The following is a 27529-nucleotide window of genomic DNA, read 5'->3' as shown; positions in this document are numbered from 1 at the left end:
AAACATGTCTTGGTCCCCGCCCCTGCTACATCGAGTCATGCTCGGCATCGGGCGCTGCCTGACATCGAACCCTTATCGGCATCAGGCCCCGCCCGACATAGAGCCTCACTCGCCATCGAGCACATCTTGGAATACATGTGAACACAATCAAAGAATACGCATAACCTAAGCATATATCATTAACATTTAAACATTCTGTGGGCACCGCTCGGCATCGGATTGTAGTCTGGAGACATATTAACATTCCTCAGGACCGCCCCGACATCGGACCGAAGTTCGGAAACATACAAGTACAAACACTTGCAAGAATCACAAAGACATCAAGCATACAAACATTCCTCGGGACCGTCCCGACATCAAATCGAAATCCGGAAAAGCATATTAACCTACATCGGGCCCCGACCGACATCAGACCATGGTCTGGAACTACTACTAACTAAATGGGCCGGCCTTGGTGCCTTAGACCCATTCCTACTGGCGAAAACTCACCTTGTATGCTAGCTGTGAAATCTCGCGCGAGGAATCTCCGACGGCTACTCCAACGACTCCCCAATTATCAATTTCGCAATAACACTTAATCAAAATTTGATAATCCTTCTTAGGGTAAAATGAACATTTTAACCCTAGTCATAGTCAAAGTCAAGGCCAACTCCCAGTCCACTCAAATCGTCGAGTTACCTCCTAACTCGACGAGTTCCCATACTACTCATACTTGTGATCAACCGAGTCAACTCGTCGAGTCCCTTCACAGACTTGTCGAGTTCTACCTGGCATAGAATCGGGACAGCCCGACTCAACTCGTCGAGTCCCTTTTTGGACTCACCGAGTTCCCTAGTCTGTTTGGGCTATCTTAATAGATTAAGCCCCTACCCTTCAGATCCAAGCTTCACACTTCAGAAAAACCCTAATTCCTTGGGACTTAGAACTTGGTCCTTATGCCATCCTTACACCCAAATAAAGATTACAACCTCAGATCTACACTCCTAACACTAAATGGACACGTGAAGTTCCCACCTTTTCCACATGCATGGCCTTTTGGGGCTAAAAAGGCCAATATGACATTCTAAGGCTTGCATGGGGGCTCTAATGGCATAAAGTTTGCACCTTTATGTCATTTCAGCCCCTTTGGGTCCTAGATCTGGAAGAATACCCACTTGGGTATATCATTCTCCTAAAGTTATAAATCTTGGATCAAAAACCCTCATAAAGATGGACATAAAGAGATCTAATGAACTAATAGTCGAGATAGAAACTTGATTACTAGAAAATGACATGTAGCTTCTGGATCTACTCTTCCCTTCTTGATCCCTCTATCTTCTTCTTCTTCCACAAGCTTCAAAAATACACAAAGATCTCTAAAAATGGCTGACACCCCCAAATAACACTCTAGGGTTTCGTGGATTAGGGTTTGGGACAGGGAGGCTAGAAATGAGGCCAAGGGGTGGGGGTTAAGAAAGTCGGCACATTGGGGGGAGTAAGTTGGGCGTACCCAGCTGGTGCGCTGTGTGTACTAGCCCCAGATGGAGTACGCTAAGCGTACGAGCTGAGTACGCCCCACATACTCAACAAATGGGCTTTGGGGCTTGACATCCTCGATATTGGGCCATAGTTTGAGTTTGTATGTTTGGGCCTAGTTGGGCCATTAGACCTCTTTTTTGGGCTTGGGGCAAGCATGTTGGGCTTCCTTGGATATTAGGCCCATGATGGGTCTTAGGCCCAATTTGGAAGATTGGGCCATAAATTGGGCTTTAGGATTTGGGCCTTTTGGAATTATCGAGTTGGGCCATGGCTTTGGGCTGAGTTGGATAAAGGGTAAAATGGTGTTTTACCATGGTTATGGGCCAAATAGCTTAGACTTTTGGTGATGGGCCAGAATCCAATTAATAGTTGGATGACATTGATTTTGATAGCATGGGCATTTTCCGAGCCAACAATCATAGATTCATTTTAGTGATTCAGCAGCTGGAGGTGCGTTTCCTCACTGTGTATAGCGAGTCGAAGGCATGAATGTTGGTCCATGATTTATTATGTTAGGATGCTAGATGTTAGTGTGAATCTTGGATGTGTGATGTGTTTGTATGCTTACCGGGCAAGGACCAATGTCGGACGGTGCCCGATGGCTATTCTGTTTGATATTATCTTTGTGATTATCGCATGTGGTGTATGATTACATGTTTATATGTTTATATGTATATCGGGTAGGGCCCGATGCCAGGCGAGGCCTGATGACTGACAAATCTGTATACCGAGCAAGGCCCGATGCCGGGCGGGGCCCATAATGTGTTTACTATGTATGATATGTGATATTTTGGGGAACTTTCTAAGCTTTGTGATTATGGTTTTCAATTTATGTTTTAGGTACTTCTGGTTTGAAAGGGAAGAGCCATAGATGATTGTAGTGCACACACCACCTCGTTCCACATTTTATAATTTCTTTGATGTTTCATGATGTATTCGATACACTTTGTTCCACTTTGGTTTTGTGATAATGTTTTGTATTACAGTTTTATTTAATTTAAAATGAAACTTTTTGGTCTTAATTTTGGGAGGTTATAGAGAAAAATGAAGGTCCTACACAATAAGGAGATGCATTTGGTAAAGGTTCAGTGGCAACATCGAAGAGGCTCCGAGTGGACCTGAAAGCCGGAGGCGGAGATGCAGGAGCATTATCATGAATTATTTTCAGCATCGGACTTTGAGGATGAAGTCTAGTTCTAGTGGGGGAGAATTGTAACATCCCGATGATGACATATTTTCAATTTTAATCATATGTATGAAGGAATATTGCATTTTGACCCTTGTGCTTGAGAAAGATTGCAAGAATGACCCATAGAGGCATTTTGGTGATTTTGGACAAAGAGTTAGTATGCAGGGCGTACGTTGTGTACGTTGGGCGTACTGAGGCGGACCCTAGTACGCTGGGTGTACACCGCGTATTCAAGGCGTATGTAGTAAATCCTCAAACCATAATTTTTAGGGGTTGGTCCATATATAAGCATCATTATCACCTCATTTCTCATTCCCTCATCAATATCCAACTAAGAAAACATCCCTCTAGCTAATCCTAAGTGAGAGGAGTGCATCTTGATCTCATCTTTGTGTTTTTATGATAGTCTTGAAGAAGAAAAAGGTGGTGGGAAGACCTTGAAGCTTGGAAGTAACTTAGATATGGGATTCTCTCCTTGCTAGCAACCTCCAGGAGGTAAAAAGCTCCTTGTATGATTATATTATCTTGTAGATCTACCATTTCTTCATTTAGGGCATTTTTGGCTTCAATTATGATGATTCTTGAGCATGGAATGCTCTTAATCGAATAAGTCATCCTTTCAGACCTAATGAGGGGTGTTGAGTTATAAATATGTGGTATTGATGCGTACTTTTCCCCCATACATGCTGTAGAAGTTCTTAAGGTGTTAAGAGGTTGGGATTTTGTGTATTAAGCACTTATTGGGCATGAAAATTCATAAAGTTAGAAACTTTATGAATCTTAGTGGTATTTTGCCATTGGATATGCATTTGGACGTAATAAGTCGAAGTATTAAGCTCTTAATATGGAAAGTGTGACTTCGGTGCATGCGCCGTGCGTACCTCTGCGTATCCCGTGGATACGAGGTCAACTGCCCGATCTCGGTCAAGGCTCGAGTATGCCCCACGTACATCCAAAGTATGCCCTGCATACGAGGCCTGAGTTGACTCGGTTGGGTTGACTCGATGACTTTGACCTTTGACCAGAGTTATGATCAAGTTGACCAAGGGGTATTTTGGGTATTTGAGCTGTTAATAAAATATTAGGTTCTTGGTTTTGGTTAGATGATCGTTAAGACGATTTTCAGAGTAGAGTTTTATTCAGTTTGCATTTCGACTGAGAGGTGAGTTTTCCTCACTGTGCTTGTGGGTCGAAGGTACCAATGCCGACCCACTAGATCGTAGATCCTAGTATATAGGATGTTGTTGTTTGTCTACTAACTGGTTTTATGTTCATCTGTTTCTAGATACGTGTTAATTGCATTCTATACGTAAACATGATATAGTGGGGTCGAGACTATACTACTTTGTGCTGTCATTTAAAGGACTGGGCTTTCCAACCGACAGGTTGTGGGCCGGGGGTAATCCAACCAGGAGGTTGTGGACCTAGTATGTATTGGAAATCCAATCGAAAGGTTGTGGGATGGGGCATTTCAACTGAAAGGTTGTGGGCCGGGTGTAATCCATCCTAGAGGTTGAGGACCCGTGATTTGTCTGATTATATGTTTGTATGGTGGTACTTTGGGTGTAACTCATAAGATTTGGCTTACAGTTTTAGTGTATGGTTTCAGGTACATCCAAAGATCGAGGGAAGGAGAAGGCGTGATCGTACACAACTTCCTGTTTTTATGTCTTCGGGTCTTGGGAAAAACTCTGATTTGAAATAATGCTTTTGAAACAATGACTCTTTTTTGTATAGAGTATTGATTCATGGTTGGTTTTGAAATTTTAAATTTATGGTGATTTTTTTAGTGTTGCAATATATATATATATATATATATATATATATATATATATATATATATATATATATATATATATATATATATATATATATATTCCCGAAGGAATCACATATCTTTATTTCTGAAGGGATCACATATCTCTATTTCCGAAGGAATCATATATCTATATTCCCAACGGAATCACGTATCTCTATTCCCAAAGGAATCACATATCTCTATTCTCAAAGAAATCACATATCTCTATTCCCAAAGGAGTCATATATCTTTTTTCTCAAAGGAATTACATATCTCTATTCTCGAATGAATCAAATATCTATATTCCCAAAGGAATTACATATCTCTATTTCCGAAGGAATTACATATTCTCAATATCAAATAATCACTTAATTTTTTAAGTACTACCCATGTATCTTGTTATAATACGAATGTACAACTCATCTATTTCATTGATTACAATCCTACTCTTTAAAATAGTATGTATAACTAATATGCGAATGTTAAAGTTCCATAGAACTGACCTTGTTAGTTAGTGAAAACTGACTACCATGAACTCTAAATCTCTAATTGATGCACTTGATTAATCTTCTTTACCAAATCCTATGCACATATCATCTAAAGTTCCTTAGAACTCATATTAACCCATTTAGATCTTAATAACATTCCAATTTAACAAAAATCATATTTTGTTCCAAAAATACTAACTTTACAAATTGTATCAACTATATTGGAGCATGAAAATGCTCTACAGTGACAAGTGATTTATTAGGTTAGAATATTCCCTTGTATGAGAGTATATTCCATCTACAAGTTTATAAAGTGGAGGTGAGTGGTCATTTTATGTGTGAGTGCACTATATAGACTATAGTTAGAGAGAGTGTTTGGCTGGGGAATTCTCCCTAGCCATGTGAGTTGTTCTTATAACATGTTGGATCTCTTTATCTACACATCACAATTTACTCACATATTTTGTTCTTCATGTTCATATATGAGAGCATATTCCCTCAACTAGTATATAAAGTGGAGGGGATTGGCCATTTTATGTATGAGTGCACTATGTAGACTTTAGTTAGAGAGAGTGTTTGGATGGGCAATTCTCCTTAGCCATGTGAATTGTTCATGCAACATTTGATATCTCTTTATCTATTCATCATATTTTACTCACATATTTTGTTCATCATATTCATAGACGATTATTTTCTTGATATTATCTTTCCGCACCAATCCAATCGATAAATGAGAACCTACAGTTGGTATCATAGCGATTTTCTTGAAGATCTAAGCGATTATGGTTTTGACAAATTCAGATGGATAGGAACACATACACCATAAAATCTAAGTTTCATAAGGTTTCTCTCCGATTCATGAAAATGATGGTTAGGAAACACTTTCACTAAGTAGATTTTAAGTAGATAACAATTGTGACATTTACATTCTCAAATTCGTTAGTGGAGCGTGTGTGGTTAAACGGTATACTAACATGGACTTGTGAGAAATGGAAAAGGTCTAAACAATCGAGACTATGATTTCGAAATCCCTTTTCATAGTTCTAAAATTGTTTAGACACACATGTGTGCTATCTAAGGAAAGGTGTACAATTTTGATAAAATTTTTATCAAAGCATCTCGTATCAGAAATCTGAACTTTGGTAAGAAAGTCAATAAAGTATTGATTTGTAGAAGTCCAGCTGATTTCTGAGTACATGTCAAAGCTTGTGGGAGCATAAGTGTTATGCTAATAATCATCATGTTATTGGGAGCATGATAATTATAATAAGTGTTGCAAGTTAGCAATGTTAATTATAGAAAACAAAAGTTTCAATTGGGAAAAGATGTTTTGCTATAATTAAGGGAGAGGAAATTATACTTCATTTCAATTCTAAAAGCTTAGATTGAGATTTTAATCATCTTTAGTATAGGATATATATATATATATATGAATATTATGTTGGAATGACTCAACTTAAGGAAATTCTATATATATTGCGTTCTCAAAATTTGATTATGATTACGACATCCCTCTTCATAATCAAATTATGAAAACTTGGAAAATAGAAATAGAAATATTATAGCAAAAGACTGGTCTACTATCATGTCTTTATGTGAGACATCATGAATCATGTCCTATATGCTTCGGATATAGGATCGATTGCATGTGCTATAATATTCATCTGTTCTAAATTCTTCCAAATGTCTATGGCATTAAGAGGGAAAAAGTAATAGAACTGCATATGACTAAAGTAATTAAGCAATTGTCGAGGACAATCTAAGGTTTACCAAAGATTGGTTGCTCAGGGACAGTTGGAATTATGGTGTAAATTTTTGGAGAGGACCATATTGACATATTCTGAAAAGAGGCAACTCTTGTTCAGAAGTGATAGTCAAAATGAGAATATGGAGATGTCTCCATAGGTGGAAGTTATTCAATCTGTGCAAGATTAGAAAAAAACTTAATGCAAGAAGGATGTTCAAAGTAATGTACTTTGAATTTGAGACTTCGTTTCCATGGAGTTGATCTCCATTGGAATACTCTGTAATGTCTGTTGACAAGTCTTTGTGACTTTGTGCATAATCATTACAAGAGGATCAGTGCATATAAGGTTAAAATCTAACAAATTTCGGTAAATGGACAGAATTTGGAATTTATGCATTTGCGGTAAGGATTTGGGACTGTGAAATGAGAATCATTGGAATTATGTTCAATCGATCTATTTCACAAAGTAAAGATCATAGACAAACTTAGTGTATGACATAACTAATGTTTGGAAAAAACATAGTGTGCATACTTGGTGTATGGCATGACTAGTGTTTAGAAAACATAGTGAACATGCTTGGAGCATGGGACAACTATTGTTTTAATTCAACTATAAAGTTGATAATTTGAAACAGTATGCAATGAATAATGTGTAATCAATATGGTGATAAATAAAAGGTGTTCTATTTATATTCATAAGTTCTGAGACTATATTGGATTCGATTATTCATGTGTTTCACTTTGCATGTTTTGACTTCCAAAATAACTAGGTCGTTCTTCCTGAATGAATAAGTTATTCAAACCATCCATAGTTGTTCATATGTTGGAAGTAAATATGAATCAAGGCTGTCATGAAGTAGGCTTGTAGATGTCTAAGATGTTGGACGTAGCAAGAGTTGCTACAACACTCATGAGTGCTCATAAGTTCTGAGTATTGGATTCAACCTACACTCATTTGAATCACTTCATGGATTTTATCACGAGTGATCATGAGATGATAATATCTTATATTCTTCAAACCTAGAGATATGAGTTGGTTATACATTGATTTCACGAAAACGCATTGGTAACTCGATGTTATAAAACATGCCTTTGTGTATGATTCAACAAGTAGTAGAACAAGCATATGAGTCGAAGTTTATCAATTCCTTTTACCCTTAAAGGAATAAAAGCGATATCTATGGGCCCCTTGATGATTTAGTGATGACACCCCGAAGTGCTTGGCCAAGCCTGGACTGATTTGATTTGTTCAATTAGTCGGTAGTCAAAAATCAGATATCGGGAAACAACAAATGGACAGAGAGAATGATTATAACCCATGTCTTAGTCCATATGATATCTAGAATGGAGGAATATATGATCCCTTATCTATTGGACAAGTCATTGACTAAGGTCAGAGTTCGACAACGACTTTAAGAGCTACGATTGCTAGTCGGGTTTTAGAGTCATACGCAATAATAGTTTTAGACTTATCCAAGTGGGAGACTGTTGGATTAGTGTCTAAGTCCATAACTATAATTGGTATGTACTAGACCCGATTTGGCATGGTCCATTTGGGTTGCACTTCACCGGAACAATTTATATGGATAGTGTTTTTAGAATAGTATGTTTATGATTTATATTAATATATTATAAGTTCTAATATATTAATATGGAATCATATTATTTAATTAGTATTGATCAAGAATAAATTTAGTGATCAAAAGGAACTAATTAAATATGGACTCTTATATATATAGCATGGGCCAAGTTCATTTAGGTTGGGCTAAGCTTGCATGGATAGTCCATGGAGTTCTTAACCCATGGATCCTATGGAAATGAAAAGTCATGGGTATTAGGGTTTACATGGATGAAACCCTAATCCTCCATACTATATAAAGAGGTCCTTGGCACATGAAATGACACTAGTGTGTGAGTAAACAAGAGTGGGCCAATTTCTAGTGTGCTTACTATTCTCTCAAGTTTCCAAGGTGTTTTTGGTGATTTGTGATTCCACTTGAGGCCTCCACACTATTGGGGCTTAGCTCTTAAAGTTCAAGACTTCAAGCCACATCAAAAGGTATGTTATCTAACTAGACTTTTGTAGTATAATTGCTTCATATTATGCTAGTTAGGATGAAACCTTGGAATATTGAATATTTGCATGTATAATAGAGAAAACATAGATCCAAGGTTTATAGGGTTGCATGTACACCATAAGAGTGTTAGAATGCTTAAAGCCCATCAAAAAGATGGTAGAATCCTGGATCCAAAGTATTCCACTCTTCAAGAATGATCTTCTCTTCCAACTTGCTCCTTCAAGGACACCAAAATATACACCAAAGCTCAAAAATGCACTTGAGAGGATTAGGGTTGGCTAAGGAAAGATTTTCTAGATGGAGGCTGAGGATGGGAAGGGGTCTTGAGCCATAAAGATGAATACATAATGCTGAAACCCTAAATAATTAGGGTTTGGCCTGGCTGGAGTACGCCTAGCGTACTACAGGGGTACGACCAACTTACTTAAGCAGGAACACCCCCTTATCCAAAATGACACATTGGACCCTTTTTCAAACAAATTCCACTTCAAGGGTTAAAATGTAATATTTAAAAATCGAGATGTTACACTAGCTAAATCGGGTATCTTGGCGCACCGCATAAGCTTGTCTGCCTTAACCCACCACAATATATGTCGACATATATAACAAACAAACAATCCAACAATACATGCAACTGTCTACACGGGGCTACCTGTCTAACAACCCACTACACCATAAAGGGTCTTATACATCACACTTAGCCATAACTAATATCACCCAATGAATACATAGTTGTATATAATCATAGGTAAGATAGACAACCAAACATGTGATCCTAATCTAAAGCCACAACCAAACAAGGAACATGCAAGAAAACCCAGATCAAGAATTCTCAGGCTATCCTACATGACTACAACAGCCCCTAGGGCACTCAATTTCGACGACCACCAAACTACTGATACTATAACCAACATATCATTTCCCCTTTATATCCTACCATGCAAGGATATACATCGTAACATATAATATAATAAGGAAAATCACCTGCAACGTAGAACCAGAGAAACACTACAACTCTCTTAACTCCTCATACTGGTCAGACCCACAACCCGACTATCACCAGATAAAGATGAACCTCAATCAACAACCCAACTCTTCAAGCTAGACCCAAGGTCAAAATTGGTCAAAAGTCAACTATTAACTTTCTATGGTCAGCATGTCAAATACCACCACTTCGTGGAAAGCCCTTGACCGTACCATGACGAAGTCTAGACAAAACAATCGCATGACTGAGTACCACCACACCCTAGAAGCTAACCCCAAACTTGAACCCTTTTCTCAAAATAACCCCAAACATGAACCCTTTTCTCAAAATAACCCCAAACATGAACCCTTTTCTCACTTAATAGAAGTTTATTGACCATTTGAGTGTCATAACAAGCTCTGGAGTTTCTTTAACTCTAAGAGTATTCATGAAAGCGACCAAAACCATCTATAAAGAGAATAATCTTGAATTAAAGAGAAAAAAAGGTCAAGATACAAGTTTTATACCTCAAATAACTTAAAAATCTGAAGAAGATGAAGGATCTAAGTTAGCTCTTTGCTTCCTTGCACCAAGATGGAGTTTCTTCTTCCTCAAGCTTCACAAAACCATGAAAGAAAGCTCAAAACCAAGCCACCAAGCTCACAACCATGGAAGGGAGGCTAGGGTTTCAAAAAGAGGCAATAGAGACTGAGGAGAATGCCCTAATCCAAGAGTTAATGTCTTTAAATATGGAAGAAACCCTAAAATCTTAGGCTTGGGTTGCAACAACTACTACACCGTGGCCATCATCTCGCCATGTTGTGGCAGCCAACCAGACACGCTTCTTCATAATGTGCCATGACCACATCATGGTCATCATCCTACCTCACCGTGATAACAGGTTTTTCTAAAAAACTCACATTTGAATTCCTTAAGTCCTCAAATGGTCCAATCGGCAAAACGGGTGTCACATTCACGAAGGTACATCTTCACAAATTCATGAAATTCATCTAAATGACCAAATTACCATTTTGGTCAACAACCCACTTAAAGTCAATTCTTTCTAAATTCCAGGTTCTTAGAATTTGAAAAGTTTCACATTTATGTTTTATCATATAAAACATATTTACAATGACAATAGTTGTTAATAAATTTTCTTGCATTTTATCTAGACATTCTGTTTGTAAGGATGCAATAAATCACTATGTATTATTCATAAAAAAATTCATTTCTCTACTATTTAGACAAAATAACATTAACCTTATTTTATATATGTAAATAAGATTCACATATGTCAAATAAAACATATTTATTTGCTTAAAAAAATCCACATTTTGAAGTTGGAATATATCTCTTGTTTTTATAGAATAAAGATGACTATGTCATATATAAGTTTGATTCAAATAATATTTGACTCTAAAAGTGTTTTCTTATAGAACTATTGTTTGGAAAAACATTTATGTTTACTTTATAATTCCATTAAAAGATATAGTTCTTGATAAAAATAATCATTTCAAAATATGAATATGATCGTTTGAAAAACGATTAAGTAAATTGTCAATCATCTAATCATACAACCGAGACATATATTTAGTAAAACTAAATTTAAAACATACGTTGGTCAAAACAATCATCCTTTTACAAAACAAGTTCTTTACATTCAAAACATAAATAATAAACTCCAATGTTCTAGTCTGCAACTTTTGCTTCTTGGTTCAAGTGGAATCCCAAAAGTATTATTATTTGCTTTAAGTCAGAACTTTCTTTTCAAAAAAACATAATATTTCCAAGGGAAAATGAATTAGGCGGATAATTATTTATTCATTTTGTACACATTTTAGGCGACCTTTTTTTGTACACGATTGACTAATAAATTTATTAAAAGTGTTTAAATGTTACAGTTGTGATCGATTATCTTAGGTTACAAATTACTTGACATATACGCCACATCTACGTGACAAATTAAACGAGAAATGACACAAGATGATAATTATCTATTTGTTTTGTTCATATTTAGGAAATTGGTTTTTTGTACACGATTGTTCATCGACCTTGTTAGAAGTGTTCATGTGTTATCATTAGTAACTAATATTCAGTTTTGATGATTAAGTAACTTTGTAATATATCTTCTAAAATTTGTTGTTACTTTTAAATTTATTTTAACTATATATTTTTATATATTGTTACAAAGAAATTTGATTTTAATGAATCTTCCTATAGAAGTAATAGCTACAGATTTGCTATAAAACAAATTGCTATAAAATTTGTTATAGAAAAAAAATAGTTATAAGATTTGCTACGGAAATATATCTATGAAATTTGCGATGGAAAATGGCTATGTAAATATGGTTACAGAATTTGCTACAAAAAATGGCTAAAAAATTGCTATGGATATACAGCTATACAATTTCCTATGAAATTATGATTATGGAATTTGCTATGGAAATATGACCACAAAATAACATTTAAAATTCCTTTAAATATTACAAATATTTTTAATTAAAAATGAAAGTCGGAAAACTATCAAAAACCTCAATCAAAATAAAACATCGTTTAAAAGTAATACAATGGATATCACAATCGATTTCATGACACTTATTCATCAGATAAGTCTAAGTTATTTCAAGGGTTTGACATTATAAAGTCATATATAAAAGAGCATAAAAAGTATATGAAATATAAATTTTTTCAATTGTAAACGATCTATAGAACAACATTTATATTTATACTTCTTTATGGAGAAAAAAGACATATATACAAGTATGTAGTCCCTTCACCTATATACGAGTATGAATGAATGCATGATGATCATGATTTATACAACATTGTATATGTCTTCAAACTCTTTTTTCTCAATAGTACTATACTTGTAAAATACATGAATACTCTATGTTATGACAAATAATATATGATATACATGCCATACAACACATTGGGCGTGTTTGACACGGAGCTTTTGAAAGCGTTTGGGAGTTTCTAGCTTTTAGCTTTTGACAAAACGCTCTAGTTTATACAAAAAGCTTCGTTTGGCAGTACGAACGTTTAACTTTTAGTTTTATCAAAACGCTCCGATTCTAAAAGCTACTTCATGTAGCTTTTAACAAAACGCTCCGGAGCTTTTGAAATCAATTTCCATAATTACCTTTAAAAATATATTTATATACTTTTTTATTTTTAATCAATTGTCCTTTTATGTAATTTTATATATTTCAAAAGCTTCCAGCTACTTTTGCCAAACATTCATATAACAAATAAAAGCTACAGCTTCCTGCTAGCAGCTACCAGTTAACCGCTACCCGCTTCCAGCTAACAGTTACTTTTGCCAAACACGCCCATTATGTTTATTGAATGCATACATGAAAATAAACATCGATAATAATTTTTTTTATCAATATTTATAAAATCCACTGTTCGTCATTAATGACATTGAATACTTCTAACAAGATCGATGATCAATCTTGTACAAAGAATTAGAAGTTTCTAAATGTGAACAAAACAGATAGATAATTACCCTCCTATTTCATTTTCCGTTTTAATTTGTCATGTAGATCACACGTATACACAAAATAAGCTATAACCTAAGATTGTCAGTTATAATGGTAACATTTGAATACTTTTTAACAAGTTCGTTGATCAATTGTATATAAATTTTTCACCTAAATATGAACAAAACTGTGAACAAAACGAATAGATAACTACCTTTCTTAATCATTTTCCCTATTTGCAAAATCCGTTGGTAATTTTTAGTAAAATGCCGACGCATCGTCCTGTTGCAAAACTTCGCTAAACAGTTGTAACAAATTAGGGTGTTTTTGACGTTGGAATTGATCCGTTGGAATTTTGTTGTTGAAAATTGCCCATTTGTAGTATTGCACGTCATCACACGTTATTTATTTATTTATTTATTTTTTCTTCTGTTATTCTGTATTTTCTTATAAATAATAATATAACAAATCTACTTTTTATTATAAAATTTTAAGTCAAGTTTTTTATAACGAAAAAAAGGAATTGTATTAGTTGAAGTTATTACTTAACGTATACCTTTGGTACCTTTAGTTGCTGAAGCTAAAAACTTCCACCAAAAACACAAATATATTATGCGCCACTTTTTGTTCCATACTAGCTCCATTTTATTGTACCATATTATCTTAAATTATTGGATGAGTTTATACTTTGTAGTACCATTATATACAGTAGAGACAGTGCCGTATTTATCTAATTTCCCCTTTTTCTTATCTAAATTATGCCTCTAACAACTCATAACATGAACCTAAGGGTTTTAGCTCACCAACTATGCAAACACCAGAATGCAAACCTTTAACTTTAACAAACGATTCCACAATCTTTTTCCCTACAAATACTTGGGTATTCAGTAAATCTCCATCACAACAAGAAATTGAAATCATATAATTTTGTGCTAAGAAATGGCAGCCATCAATCTTTCTTCACTTCTTTTAGGGGTTTTTATGCTCATTCTTTTTAATGGTAGTAATGCATTGAGTTCTAATTACTACGATCAAACATGTCCCATGGCTGAAGCAACTGTTACAAGTGCTGTCAAGAAAGCCATGTTGAATGATAAAACAGTCCCTGCTGCACTTCTCAGAATGCAATTCCATGATTGCTTCATTAGGGTAAGTTGTATTTGCCTTTTTCTCTCTTAATTGATTGCTTCGTTATAGCTCATTTTGTTTAGAAGCTAGCTAGTGGTTTGAACAATTCAGTTTTTAGTACCTTGACATATATCAACATAAGTTCGAACTTGAAACTTCAAGATATGAAAAATTAAACTACTTAATAGTCATTACAAGATAGGATATTGTCCCAATATTAAGGACAAATCTACATAATCTGTTGGCTACGCATAACCTGAAAACATTATTGTAGTATTTAGCAACGTATATATAAATTAAGTCAAAAACTCAAAATTTTATCTTTCTAGTAGATTTATGCTTACCAGATTATCATGGTTAACATAAACTCAAACTTTTATCATTCTAGTGCATACCCTGATAATGAATCTTGAATTAGCAATTATACCTGATCACTGTAGTAATGTTTTTGTTTGAAGGGATGTGATGGTTCTGTGTTGTTGAACTCAACAAGAAAGAATAAAGCCGAAAAAGATGGACCTCCAAACATTTCGCTTCACGCGTTCTATGTTATAGACAACGCCAAGAAAGCGTTAGAGGCTATGTGTCCTGGTACAGTGTCGTGTGCTGATATCGTAGCTTTAGCAGCAAGAGATGCAGTTCATCTGGTAATTAACTAAGCATATATCTGATTTTTATAATAACAATGGTTTCAATCAAATAACATCAAAAATTCTAATTTTTTTGGATAAATCACAACGCATTAGTATAAATAACAATGACCATGAAATATATAATGCAATAAAATTGGATAATTAACCCTACACTTATGCCCTAATTATATTTTAGATAAATCCTAAACCCTAATTGTGTTTTTACAGTCTGGAGGTCCCAGTTGGGCAGTGCCAAAAGGGAGAAAAGATGGCAGGATTTCGAAAGCATCCGAAACCAAACAATTGCCTGCTCCCCTCTTTAATATATCTCAGCTCCAACAAAGTTTTTCCCAAAGAGGTCTTTCCATTAATGATTTGGTGGCACTTTCAGGTAAATTCCAAACTATTTCTACATGTAAAATTTTTGGCTTTGTTACATGGAGTCTATATTATAATCAAGAAACACAACTTCTTTCTTACTAGGAGGACATACACTTGGATTCGCTCATTGCTCCTCATTCCAAAACAGGATTCACAACTTTGCCACTAAACAAGACATTGATCCATCCATGCACCAATCGTTTGCAGCTAGCTTACAGAGCGTTTGTCCAATGCATAACAAGGTGAGAAATGCGGGTGCGAATTTGGATTCAACCCCTACTGTTTTTGACAACAGATACTACAAGTTACTTCTTGAAGGGAAGAGCATCTTCACTTCCGATCAAGCCTTACTCACTAACCCAACGACTAAAACATTGGTCACCAAGTTTGCAAACTCGAGAGATGAGTTTGAGAAAGCTTTTGTGGAATCTATGATCAAGATGAGCAACATAGATGGTGGTGGCCAGGAGGTTAGATTGAATTGTAGAGTGGTAAATTAATTTTTTGATCATGTTTTTTTTTTGCAAATTTGTGACTCGTGAGCATGATCATTCATATTCCAGTTTGGAATCATTGGTGTTGTAACTAGATTTTTGTAAGGATTCAACAATAAAGGTTGTAAATGTGTGGAAGCGTGCTTTGGTTGTTTTTTCTTTCTTCTAAATCTTGTAATGTGTGTAAACCTGGTTGACCTTTGTATAATCATTTTTAAGCGTACTCAATTTTATCTTTCTAAGTGTTTTTTCCGACCTTTAGAAAATAAGCTTATAGTGAGATGGATAAAACAGTTCGATTATGGAACCATTTTTGACTGATCTGAAGCCGGTCTTCGGAATGCTGACCTGTTTCTATATTAGACATTCGAGTCGTTCTAAAATAGTAATGCTTGTGGGTCAAGGACCGATTTAAAACTGGAATGAAATAATTTTTTAAGGAAATCATGTTTCACTCTAACCTATACGTTAAACCGTACGCTATGATCAAAACTCTTGATTTCTTATTCTCTTCAGTGTCTCGTTTTCCAAACAAAAAATACAAGTTTTTTAAGGACCATGTTCGTCTCAATACTTTCATTTTTTTGGTCTTTATAAAGACATATATTTGCCCATCGGACCTAGTTTAGTACCTTTTTTTTACAAAAAAGAAACAAAACCAAAACAAAGAAAATTAAAGAAAAACCATATTTGTAAGCACTAAAATGTGCAACATCATGTGTAAATGAAACACAAAATTTATTGGTGATGTAAGCGTCATAAATCCTTTTAGTATAATCGGAATGAATTAACTTAAGACATGCTCAGTTCAGCTTTGGATGTAACATGATATTGAAGAACCGAAGTGCACACTCAAATAAACTAATATGAACTCGGGAACACATGGTCAGGAGGTAGTACCTTTGGTAGGGTTCATAGGGGCATTATTCCTAGTAGGGTCCAAGGAGAACTTGCCCCTGATGGTTGTCCCTTGGACCAAAATTGTAACATCCCGAAAGCCAACCATAATAAAAAATAGTATCAAAAAATCATCATCAAACGTGGAAGCTAAATAATTGTTTTGAAAACAAAATCATAATAAACAAACATTTACATAGAGTAGATGCCACACCACTGAAATTGTTCAGATATCCCAATCAAGCCAGCACCTTGCCCTTCGAACCTTAAGAACCTGCAACTAAAGACGTAAAGTAGCATATGTAAGACTAAGGTGTAGTGAGAAATCATAACACTTATTCATTATACATATCATATGCAATTTACATTGTACACATAAACAGAGAATGATCTTACTATATAACATATGCTAGCATAAATAACACCAGTAGAACTAGATTCCTTCCGAGAGACCTTTCGTGATCTTATATATATATATATATATATATATATATATATATATATATATATATATATATATATATATATATATATATATATATGTATATCACATAGTCCATATAATAAGTAAGTTCATGAGAAATCACTTAACTAAAGACAACATTGAAATCCACAATCTCAAACTAGAGGTATCAAGTCTTCCCTAAAACTACACAATACATAACCCTAACTTATTTATTAAGGCAAGCACTTATTTACACTTCCTTATCGAATCTATGTCTAATAAAAGCTAATCTAGGTGCAAAAAACCATTTTGACCCTCCAAGACCTAATCCCAACACAACTAACCAAAAGTCAAACTTGTTCAAAAAGTCAACAAACAATAGTCACCACACCACGAATGATCTTTTGGTTGCGTTACGGTCTAGCCACGAGAAAACAGTCGTGGGATATACTTGACAACCGCATCGTGGCTAGTCCTTTGGCTATCCATGGTTCCTCTGGCAGACCACTTCTCTCATTAAACACTTAATCCACTAAGTATATGACCTATACTTTACAGGAGGTTTTAATACTCACTTATGATCCATAATAAACATAAATTTATGGATACGTATGTCCTATGCATGTTTCACATCATTTTAGGTCCAAATAGTAAAAAAAATGGTTATAATCCCATGTATGGAACCAAATGGATATTAGTGACCAGATCTATGATATAGAATACTCCTGGGAACCTTAAGGGATAATAAAGTTACAACTTTATTATGGAGTTTACCAAAACTTAATCTATAATCCATCAAAATAGGACAAAAAAGCTTAAATTTCAAGATTTAAAGGGTAATGAGCCTAAAGATTGAGTCTTGAAGAATTACAAAGGTCCAGAAGAAGCTAATAGTAGATAACAACGACCACAATACAAACCACAAGTTACAAAGGGTGTTGGATCCTCTTTGCAAAGCTAAAAAACACTAAGAACTCAAGGGATTGAGAGATGAGGGCTTAGGGAGGCTTGAGATTCTATTTCTGGGGGTATAGAGGCCGATGGAGAGAAACCTAGGAGTTAGTGTTGTATATATAAAGCCCAACATCTAGGGTTTTATGTTAAGCCACCACCACGCCGTAGTCCACACCTGATCGTGTCGCTACTTAAGTAACATGGCCATGCCACGAAAAACACCATAGCTGCACAGTGGTTTCACAAAAGCCCTAAATCTCGAAACTTGAAGAGTCTTAACTAAAGAAAATTATACCTGAGGAACATGCATTATAATTCTCCCCCACTTATTTAAATTTTATCCCTGAAATCCGCCTCATCAGAACAACTTTGGATATTGACTGCACATCTCCTCTTTCCGCTGCCATGTCCATTTCGATCCTTTTTTATGCTTCTCTCGAACCTTCACTAACATAATTTCCTTATTCTGAAGCTTCTTAGTTTTATGATCAAGAATAACTATATTTCGCTCTACATAGCTTAATCTCTCGTCTAACTGAATATCCTCAAGTGACACAACAATGGTATCATCCACAACACACTTCCTCAATAGCGATACATGGAAGGTATTGTGGATCTGTTAGGCAACTCCAAACTATAAGCGACCTTCCCAACCCATGCTAAAATTCTAAATGGTCCAATATATCGGGATCCTAACTTTCCTCGTTTCATAAAGAGAATGACTCCTTTCCATGGAGATACCTTCAACAATACATAATCCTCCACTTAGAACACCAAGTCTGGCCTCCTTTTGTCGACATAAATTTTATATCGGCTTTGAGTGTTCCTCAGGCGCTCCTTGATTTGTTGAATATATTATGTGGTCCTCTGAGCAACTTCAACGCTCCTAAGCGTATGATGTCCAACTTTGCCCCCAATAAATCGAGGTTCAACCGCAACCCAATACTGGCATGGTAACTATTGTTTTAGGAAAACTCAGTTAGTGGCAAGAAGGTATCCAAAATACCTCTAAAATCTAACACACAAGCGTGCAACATGTCCAATAAAGTCTAAATATTTCTCTCGATTTGGTCGTATATATGTGCGTGGTACATTATACTAAACCTCAACTACGTACCCAAATCCTCATGAAACCATTTCCAAAAATCAGATGTGAATCTGGTATCTCTGTCAGATATTACTAAAACTAACAATCCATGTTGAGATACTACTTCCTTGATCTAGATGTCCGCAATCTGCTTTACATATGAACTCTCTTTAATGGCGATGAAGTGATTGCTCTATAAAGTACCAATATTCCTTTGGGTCTTGGGCAGCTTTGTAATAAAATCCATTGTTACGTTTTCCTATTGCCACACGGGAATCTCAAAAGGCTGGAACATTCAGTGAGGCATCTGATGTTCAGCCTCGACCTTTAGACATGTCAAACACTTCTCCACATACTTGGAATCATCCCTTTTCATTTTCGGCCACCAAAAATCCCTTCTCAAATCCTATACATATTGGTAGCACCTGTATGTATAGAAAACTTTGACTTATGAGCCTCATCCATAAGTATTTGCCTCGTGCTCGTAGTGAACGATACCCAAATCCATCCATAACGACTAAGTAACCTCTGACCATCTCTGGCCAAACTATGAATCTGCCCCTGATCTTCTCCTTATCCGGATTTTCTATTGCAAGTGCCTCATCTAGAGTTTGTCTCATCATATAAAAAGGTGATGTAGCCAATGTCATCCTCAAACATGTAACATGCACGGGCACGTAGTGCTTCTTATGGTTCAGTGAGTCGGAACAACATTTACTTTACCAGGGTGGTAAATTGTCTCCAGGTCATAATCCTTTAATACATTCATGAGCTACTAACATTGTCTCATATTCAACTCTTGTTAATCTATCATATATATGCACTTCACTCACATAGACAGTACCTCCAAATCTTTCGGGCGAACACAACAATCCCAAGCTCTAAGTCTTGGGTTGGGTATCTTGTCTCGTGCGACTTCAACTGACAAGATGCATATGCAATCACCTTACTCCTCTACATAAGAACTACCCCAAATCCAAGTATGGAAGCATCACAATAAACCGTCATATCATCCACACCTCATGGTTTCAAAGGCATGCTAGTGATAATCTCTCCACTTAAAAGGAACACCATTCTTTGTCAACTTCGTCACATGAACTGTTATCTTTGAAAAATCTTGAATGATTCGGCAGTAATATCTAACTAATCTGAGAAAACTCCTGATATCGGTTGGAGTTTTTAAACTTCCCAACTGAATACAACCTCCACCTTGGTTGGATCAACCAAATTCCCTTGCTGGTTGATGAGATGGCCAAGGAACTCAAATTCTTATAGCCAAAAATCACACTTCTTGAACTTGGCATACAACTTCTCATGTTTTGGGGCCTCAAGTAGTTCCCTCAAATGCTTCTCGTGCTCCTCCACCGTCTTTGAACAGACCAATATGTCATCAATAAATACAATCATTGATCTACCCAACATAAGCCTGCATACTTTGTTCATTAAATCCATAAATGTTGCTTGTGCATTTGTACGGCCGAAAGGCATCACCACAAATTGTAATGCCCATAACAAGTTCGAAAGGCAATCTTGGGAATATTATCTTCTTTAACATGCATATGATGATACTCGGAGCGAAGATCAATTTTTGAGAACCATGATGCTCCCCAAAGTTGGTCGAATAGGTTGTTGATTCTTGGTAGTGGATACTTTTTCTTGATGGTAACTTTGTTTAGTTCACGATAATAAGTACACATACGGAGGGATTTGTCCTTCTTTCAAACGAATAAAGTCGGTTCTCCTCATGGAGAGTTGTTGGGTTGAATGAATCCCAAATCCAGTGCTCTGGCTGTGAGCGTTGAGACCAAAAAAATTTATTGTGACAACTATCAAAATTCGAGTCGGTTCTAGACTTTACTAAACTTAGTTGCATGTGTAGGAGCGACACATGCTAGATTTACTAGCTAGAGACTAATTCATAACCTACTTGAAACTTGGAAACAAGTAGAATCAAATGATAGTGTACTTAGATTTCACATTGATATGTGAATTCTACTACTACTTTAACTGTAGTGACTATCTAAATTCAGGTCATTCCTTGACTTGAACAAATTTGCATGAATCATGTAGACACATCATGCACCTGACCTAGAAGTATAAATTAGGTTAGAGTCTCATAGAAACTTAAGTCAAAGTTGAAACTAGGACTAGTGTACCCGATTCCTCAAATTCACTTGAATATCAGAATCACTACATAGAAATGCCAATAAACCGACAAAAATAAATTTCAAGCATTTTTATTACTGGAAAGAGATATAAACTCAAAAATAATTTGAAGCTCAAAAATTCAAATTATTTTGATATCCAAAGATTACAAATTCCTTAAACCTTACAAGCCGTAAAAACTCAAATTTATAAGGTTTAACATCAAGAATTCTATAATTTTATTATACCAATTAAATTATTTAAATTAGGGAATATAATAAAGTAAAATATAATTTAATCAACAAAATTTATCCCAAATTTATAAGCTAAAAACCAAGGATTTTATGAAAATAAAATATAACCAAATGCATACTTTATAAAACATGGAAAATTTTATATATATATATATATATATATATATATATATATATATATATATATATATATAATAAATAAAAATTAAAGGTTTTATTTTTTTAGAAGTAAGAAAGAGGGAAACCTCCTCATAAGTTCAAAATTTCGGCTATACCCTCCCCCTTCCCAATACTAATCATTTTGATCACCCATTCACTCCACCTTCCACTTCTCTGTCTCTAAAATTTTCACTCCTCTCTAGAAATGATGAACCTAGAAGCGATATCAATAGGAGAGATTTCTACATTCGATTAGTCATGAGTTTACATAAGTCTCTATATCTTTGTGCCCAATTTTGGAAGAGAGAAACCCCAAAGAGATGATGAAATATATTGGGTAACCAGAGAGACAAAATCTATCTTTTCTTTTATTTCTTCTATCTAAAAACCCTCATTCGTTTCCCTCTTTCTAACTAACGAAATTTTAGCAGCAAGAATGCCATTTTACTTAAAAAATTTCGTCCTATGAAGTTGTTCTTCAAGGTAAACACAAATTTCCTTCATCCTCCTTCACATCCCTATAAAAAAATTAAAAGTTTTCTTGCATTTTTCTTCTCCATATACACTTTTCTTTGAGATTATTCACATTCATGTTCATACATGTCGGTTTTTATGATGATGGTGGTAGGATTTCACAAAAAAAAACATGCATGTTGCAAATGGTGAAGTCCTATGACCAAAACCTAAGTCAAAATCAAGATAATGCACTTTTATACAAGTTTTGGTGGAAAATCACCACTTGCACCATGACTTTTCATTCAAAAATGAATTTTGAATATTTCAAACTCATTTATGGTCTTCAAAATAGCATGCATGTGATGATCTTCAAGCTTAGATGCTAGATGATAAAAGTATGTTGTTAAAAAGCTTTCCAATATGTCATAAATGATTTATTCACAAATAAATATCTAAAACTTCTTTTCTTATCAAATCCAATTTTTCCCAGAATCCAAACAACAAAATAAGATGATCTGGAAAATTTCTAGAAAATAATTCATTTTTATCGAATTAAAGACATTTTGTAAAGTTTAATACATTTCTATGACTGTTTTCTGTTTATTTTGATTTCATTTTTTTTGAAGAGAAATAATTTTTAATTATAGTTGTGATTGTCCAAAACCATATCTGATAATTTTCGTATATTCTGGAAATCATAAAGACTCAACAAAAAAATTTCATATATTTCCAAGACAATTTCTTATATTTCCTAATTGAATGAATGTTAAAGGGATTAAATTGATGAAAAATAGCTAAGCTTATCCAAAATTATGAAACTTCATCTGAATATCTTATATTACATATTAATCTTAAATAAGAAGTTTAGTGAATTTTACCTACTAGTTATTAATTTTTCACGAATTAATGCTTATTTAAATGAATAAAACCAAGAAAATAATCAAACTATTTGAAAACCAGCTTTGATATTTTCCCAACTTATATATGTTAAATAAAAGTGGAACAAAATGTTTGGAAACTTTTATACATTGATTCCTATTTATTTTGATTTTTGCTATAACAAATACACAAAAATCATAAAATCATGTTAATCTATTTAAAAACTAAGTTTTATATTTTTTCCAGATTATATATGATGAGTATCAGTGTTACAAAAAATTTCGAGAGTTTTCTTAATTGGTTGCTATTTTTCATGAATTTGTGTTGATTTGAGCAATTAAATAAAGGAAAACTAATTAGACAAATCAAAAATTCAAGAAAATTTATTTTAATGACTTTCACTTAAGTTAAAACTGAAATACAAAGTTTGGAAAATTTTATAGCTTATTTAACTTAGTTTTGAATATTTAACCAATTGAAACACCTTCCAAAATGTTATAGTCACACTTCAATTGATATTGCCAAAAATGAGATTTTTTACTTAAATTTGTTATTTAACAAATTCATCCATGGAAATCTGAATTTATAGAAAAATATTTGTAACTTATACAAAACCTAATTTTGACACAATATTGATATAATTCTATTGTACAAATTAAGTATATTAGTGTTAGATTTTCGATTAGAGACTTATTAGTGTGTAACCTTATCGTAGGGAATTGGTAGTAGGACTCGAGGGAAGTTAGCTCAAGGCATCAAGAATACCTTAACATCATTGTGAGTATTCACATCTTCCCTTTATTTTTGGTTTTTAAATGTTTTAGGGTGGAAAAGCATGTCCTAAACTATTTATGTTCGTTGTATTTATTTTGACTTGTATCAAACTTAGTTGCTATATTTTGCATATATATGTATGTTACTTTAATTCATGAGGACTGTATCGTAGTTAATTCCCTGGAATCATTTGACACAATTCATTAACTCTTTTGAGCCTATGGTAATTATGGATAGTGTCATTAGGAGGTAGACAACTCCTCACTCGCATGATTCGCTTGAGTGCATTTTGCCATATTTTATACACTATGTTTGCGATACACATAGTAGTCAATAGGGCATGATTCGATCATTAGGCTTGGTTTGTGAACTCATGAATGGAATCTTTATGAACATACGGAACTTGTATACTCATTTTAGCAGTGAAACTTGTCTACTCATTTTAGCAACAAGACTTGTATACTTATATTAGCAACAAAACTTGTTTACTCGTTTCGCAATGAACTATATTTCCCATGAGAATATGAACTTTGCATTATTTCTCATGATGACAACTTAACTTTGTTTATGCAAACTTATTTACTCTTTTTAGCAATGTATTTTTATTTATGGGAACTTTAATCAAAACTTTGATTACAATTCATGAAACCAATATTTTTGTAAACCTGTGAACTCACCAACTATTTTATAGTTGATGCTCATTTTACATGCTCTTTCTGGATTCTAATAGTAAGAGGCACCTAAGGACACATCACTTGTAGGAGCATTCACATGTGTTGTCTTTTAAATACATTGTAATTTCTTTTAAAAAGTTGTTCAAACTCATTATTAATTTGTAATGTTTTGTAATACTATGGTTGGTGTTGTCTTTTAACTTTAGCTAAGAGACCCTTTGTACTGCCACGCCCCGTGTTTCCACTTTAGCGCGATGTGACATTTATATCTGAAACTCAACTTGCCGCTCAGGAGGAACACCCGGTAATTCATCAGGGAATATATCCAGAAACTCCCTCACTATGGGAACCTCATCAATAAATAATTGTCATCAATCTGATTTTCTATCAATATATAGGTCAAGTACCCGACACGTCCATGTTGTAAGTACTTTCGAGCCTTATTTGTGGAACAAATAACTGAATTTTCCTTCTTCCTTTCACCATGAAAGACCATTTCTTCCCAACTTAGGTTTTGAACACAAATAAACTGATAGGTTTCATAGGTTATAACAAAACATGTGTAGTGGAAAATCATAACTCTTAAGTGCACATGTAACCTAAAAGGATCTATATTTTCTCTAAATGATAGCAATAAAATATTGAAAATCAAAAAACCTAAAGGAACCCTATAATAATCGAAATATATATAGGATTAGGGTTTACATACGTTTTGATTATTATAACAAATAACAAAACAATATTCCTTCTTGAAAGCCTTAGAAAGCAGGAACCAAAATCTTAGTGCCTCTAATGGTTGGTACCCAAGCCTAAGAAAATTAGAAGAATTGAGAAAAGGAGAGTAGAGTAGTGAAAATGTGGCTATTCTCTTGCCAAGAGGAATGGACGAAAAAGGGGGCCCCAAGGGCCCTATTTATAGTTGATACAAGTAACCTTGGAAACCCTAATTTGAATATAATATTAATATTTGAAATTAGGTAATTATCCAACTCCTTATTTATCTAAAACGAACATTCTAGAAACCCTAATGGTCAAGCCAAAATCGGCCATCTCAGGAGGTTCTAGAATTCTTGTCTTGTTCAACTTTTGAACAATTACAGCTTAAGTCCTTGCACTTTTAATTAATCCAATTAATTCCAATTAAAAAAATTCAATTCTAATTAATTCTTAATTGCATAATAGTATTTCTAATTAATATATTAATCACATAATATATTAACAAACCATTTATTATAATTTATTAATCATATAATAAATCAATAAATCAACCTCTCTCTCTCTCTCTCTCTCTCTCTCTCCCTCCCTCCCTCTCCAAATGTCATTGTACTCAATTGCTTGTTATAAGGGTAATCTAAAATGGAATTTGTTTTCAATTCAAGTATGTATCAATTTAGTTATGATCTTAGATACCTTAATCCAACAGTCTCCTACTAGGATAAGTCTATAACTAGATTTGTAAGTATAACTTCTGAATTAAACAACAAAGTGTGCTTTCTGATGTAACTCCCGAACTCTGATCTAATCAGACATTAACCCTAAGATAAGTGATCAAATATTCCTCTATTCTTCAAGATATCGTATGGACACGGGATATGGATTATAATTAATCTCACTGACCACAATTCTGTTTCTCGATCTCCCGATTTGTTATGACGTCTTCAGACTACTAACTTAACACATCAGTTTAGTCCTGGTTGGGCCCAACACTATAATGTCAACTCAAATCACTGAAGGGACCAAATATATCGCTTCTTACCATTAGAGCAAAAGGGACGAATAAATTTTGACTATATAACTATATCCTTTACTCACCAAATCATACATGACACTACGTTTTATAACATCATGTTACTGATGCATTTACGCAATACCAATGCACAAATGACTCGTAAATTACAACTATATACATCCCCGTTTGAAGAAAAAAAGACATTATCGTCTTAGAATTAATCATGATTAAATCGATGAAGTAATCTCTAAGAGTGGGTTTATCCAATACTCAAAATCTTCATTTTCTAAGTACACATGAACATTATAGCAATCCCATTGCAATGTCTAATCTCGATAGACAATCTACAATTCAGTTCATGACAATCTTAACTCACTACTTACTTCCAAATGTAAGAGCGACCGTGGAATATTAATGATCAAATCATTTAGGAAGTAAAACATGCAAAGTGAAACACATGAATAAACAACTGAAAAAGGCAGTAACCACACTCATAAATAATTTTCTATTATTCAATCATGAAAATCAATTACATTTATTTTGTTACAAAGTTTCAACCGATCAACTAACTACTAAAACTAACATCGTCTATCAAGACAATGCTCCTCGTATGTTGATTATGCTTAATCATGCTCAGAGCCTTCATGAAAGAATATGTAGGATTGTCTTCTGATGATACTAGCTTCACCACAAAATGACCTTCTTCAACCCTATGTATGATGTAATGGTACTTTTTATTGATATGCTTGGATCTAACATGATCCTTTGGTTCTTTTGTCAAAAGCAACATCCCTTTCATTATCGCATAAAAGTTTCATTGGCTCTTGAATGGTCCGGACTACTCCGAGATCTCCGATGAAATTCTTCAACCAGGCCAATTCCTTTGATGCCTCACTTGCTGCGATATGCTATTATTCACAAGTGGAATCAGCTACCATTTCCTTCTTGGAACTTTTCCAAGTCACCGTTCCACCATTCAGCAAGAATACCCAACCAGACTTAGAACAGAAGTTGTCTCGATCAGTCTGAAAAATGAGATCACTATATCCACTCACTCTTAACATATCACTGCCATCAAGGACTAGAAACATGTCCTTTTTCCTATGTAGATATTTAAGAATGTTCTTGACCGCAGTCCAATAAGCTCTGCTAGGATTTGCCATGAAATCAACTA

At 34.5% G+C, this 27529-nt stretch overlaps 1 protein-coding gene across 1 annotated transcript; it reads left to right on the top strand.

Annotated features, from left to right (window-relative positions):
* Positions 1-14038: 14038 nt before the first annotated feature.
* Positions 14039-16137, top strand: LOC111903895 (peroxidase 64). The gene is made up of 4 exons (XM_023899668.3): positions 14039-14416; positions 14854-15042; positions 15256-15418; positions 15511-16137. The coding sequence occupies exons 1-4, from the start codon at positions 14207-14209 to the stop codon at positions 15906-15908; spliced, it is 960 nt and encodes a 319-aa protein (XP_023755436.1). The 5' UTR covers positions 14039-14206; the 3' UTR covers positions 15909-16137.
* Positions 16138-27529: the final 11392 nt, after the last annotated feature.

Source organism: Lactuca sativa, chromosome 9, assembly GCF_002870075.4.
Source record: "Lactuca sativa cultivar Salinas chromosome 9, Lsat_Salinas_v11, whole genome shotgun sequence".
In the NCBI taxonomy this organism is placed as follows: domain Eukaryota; kingdom Viridiplantae; phylum Streptophyta; class Magnoliopsida; order Asterales; family Asteraceae; genus Lactuca; species Lactuca sativa.
Note: the sequence above shows the minus strand (reverse complement) of the source record. Positions and strands in the feature narration are given on the sequence as shown.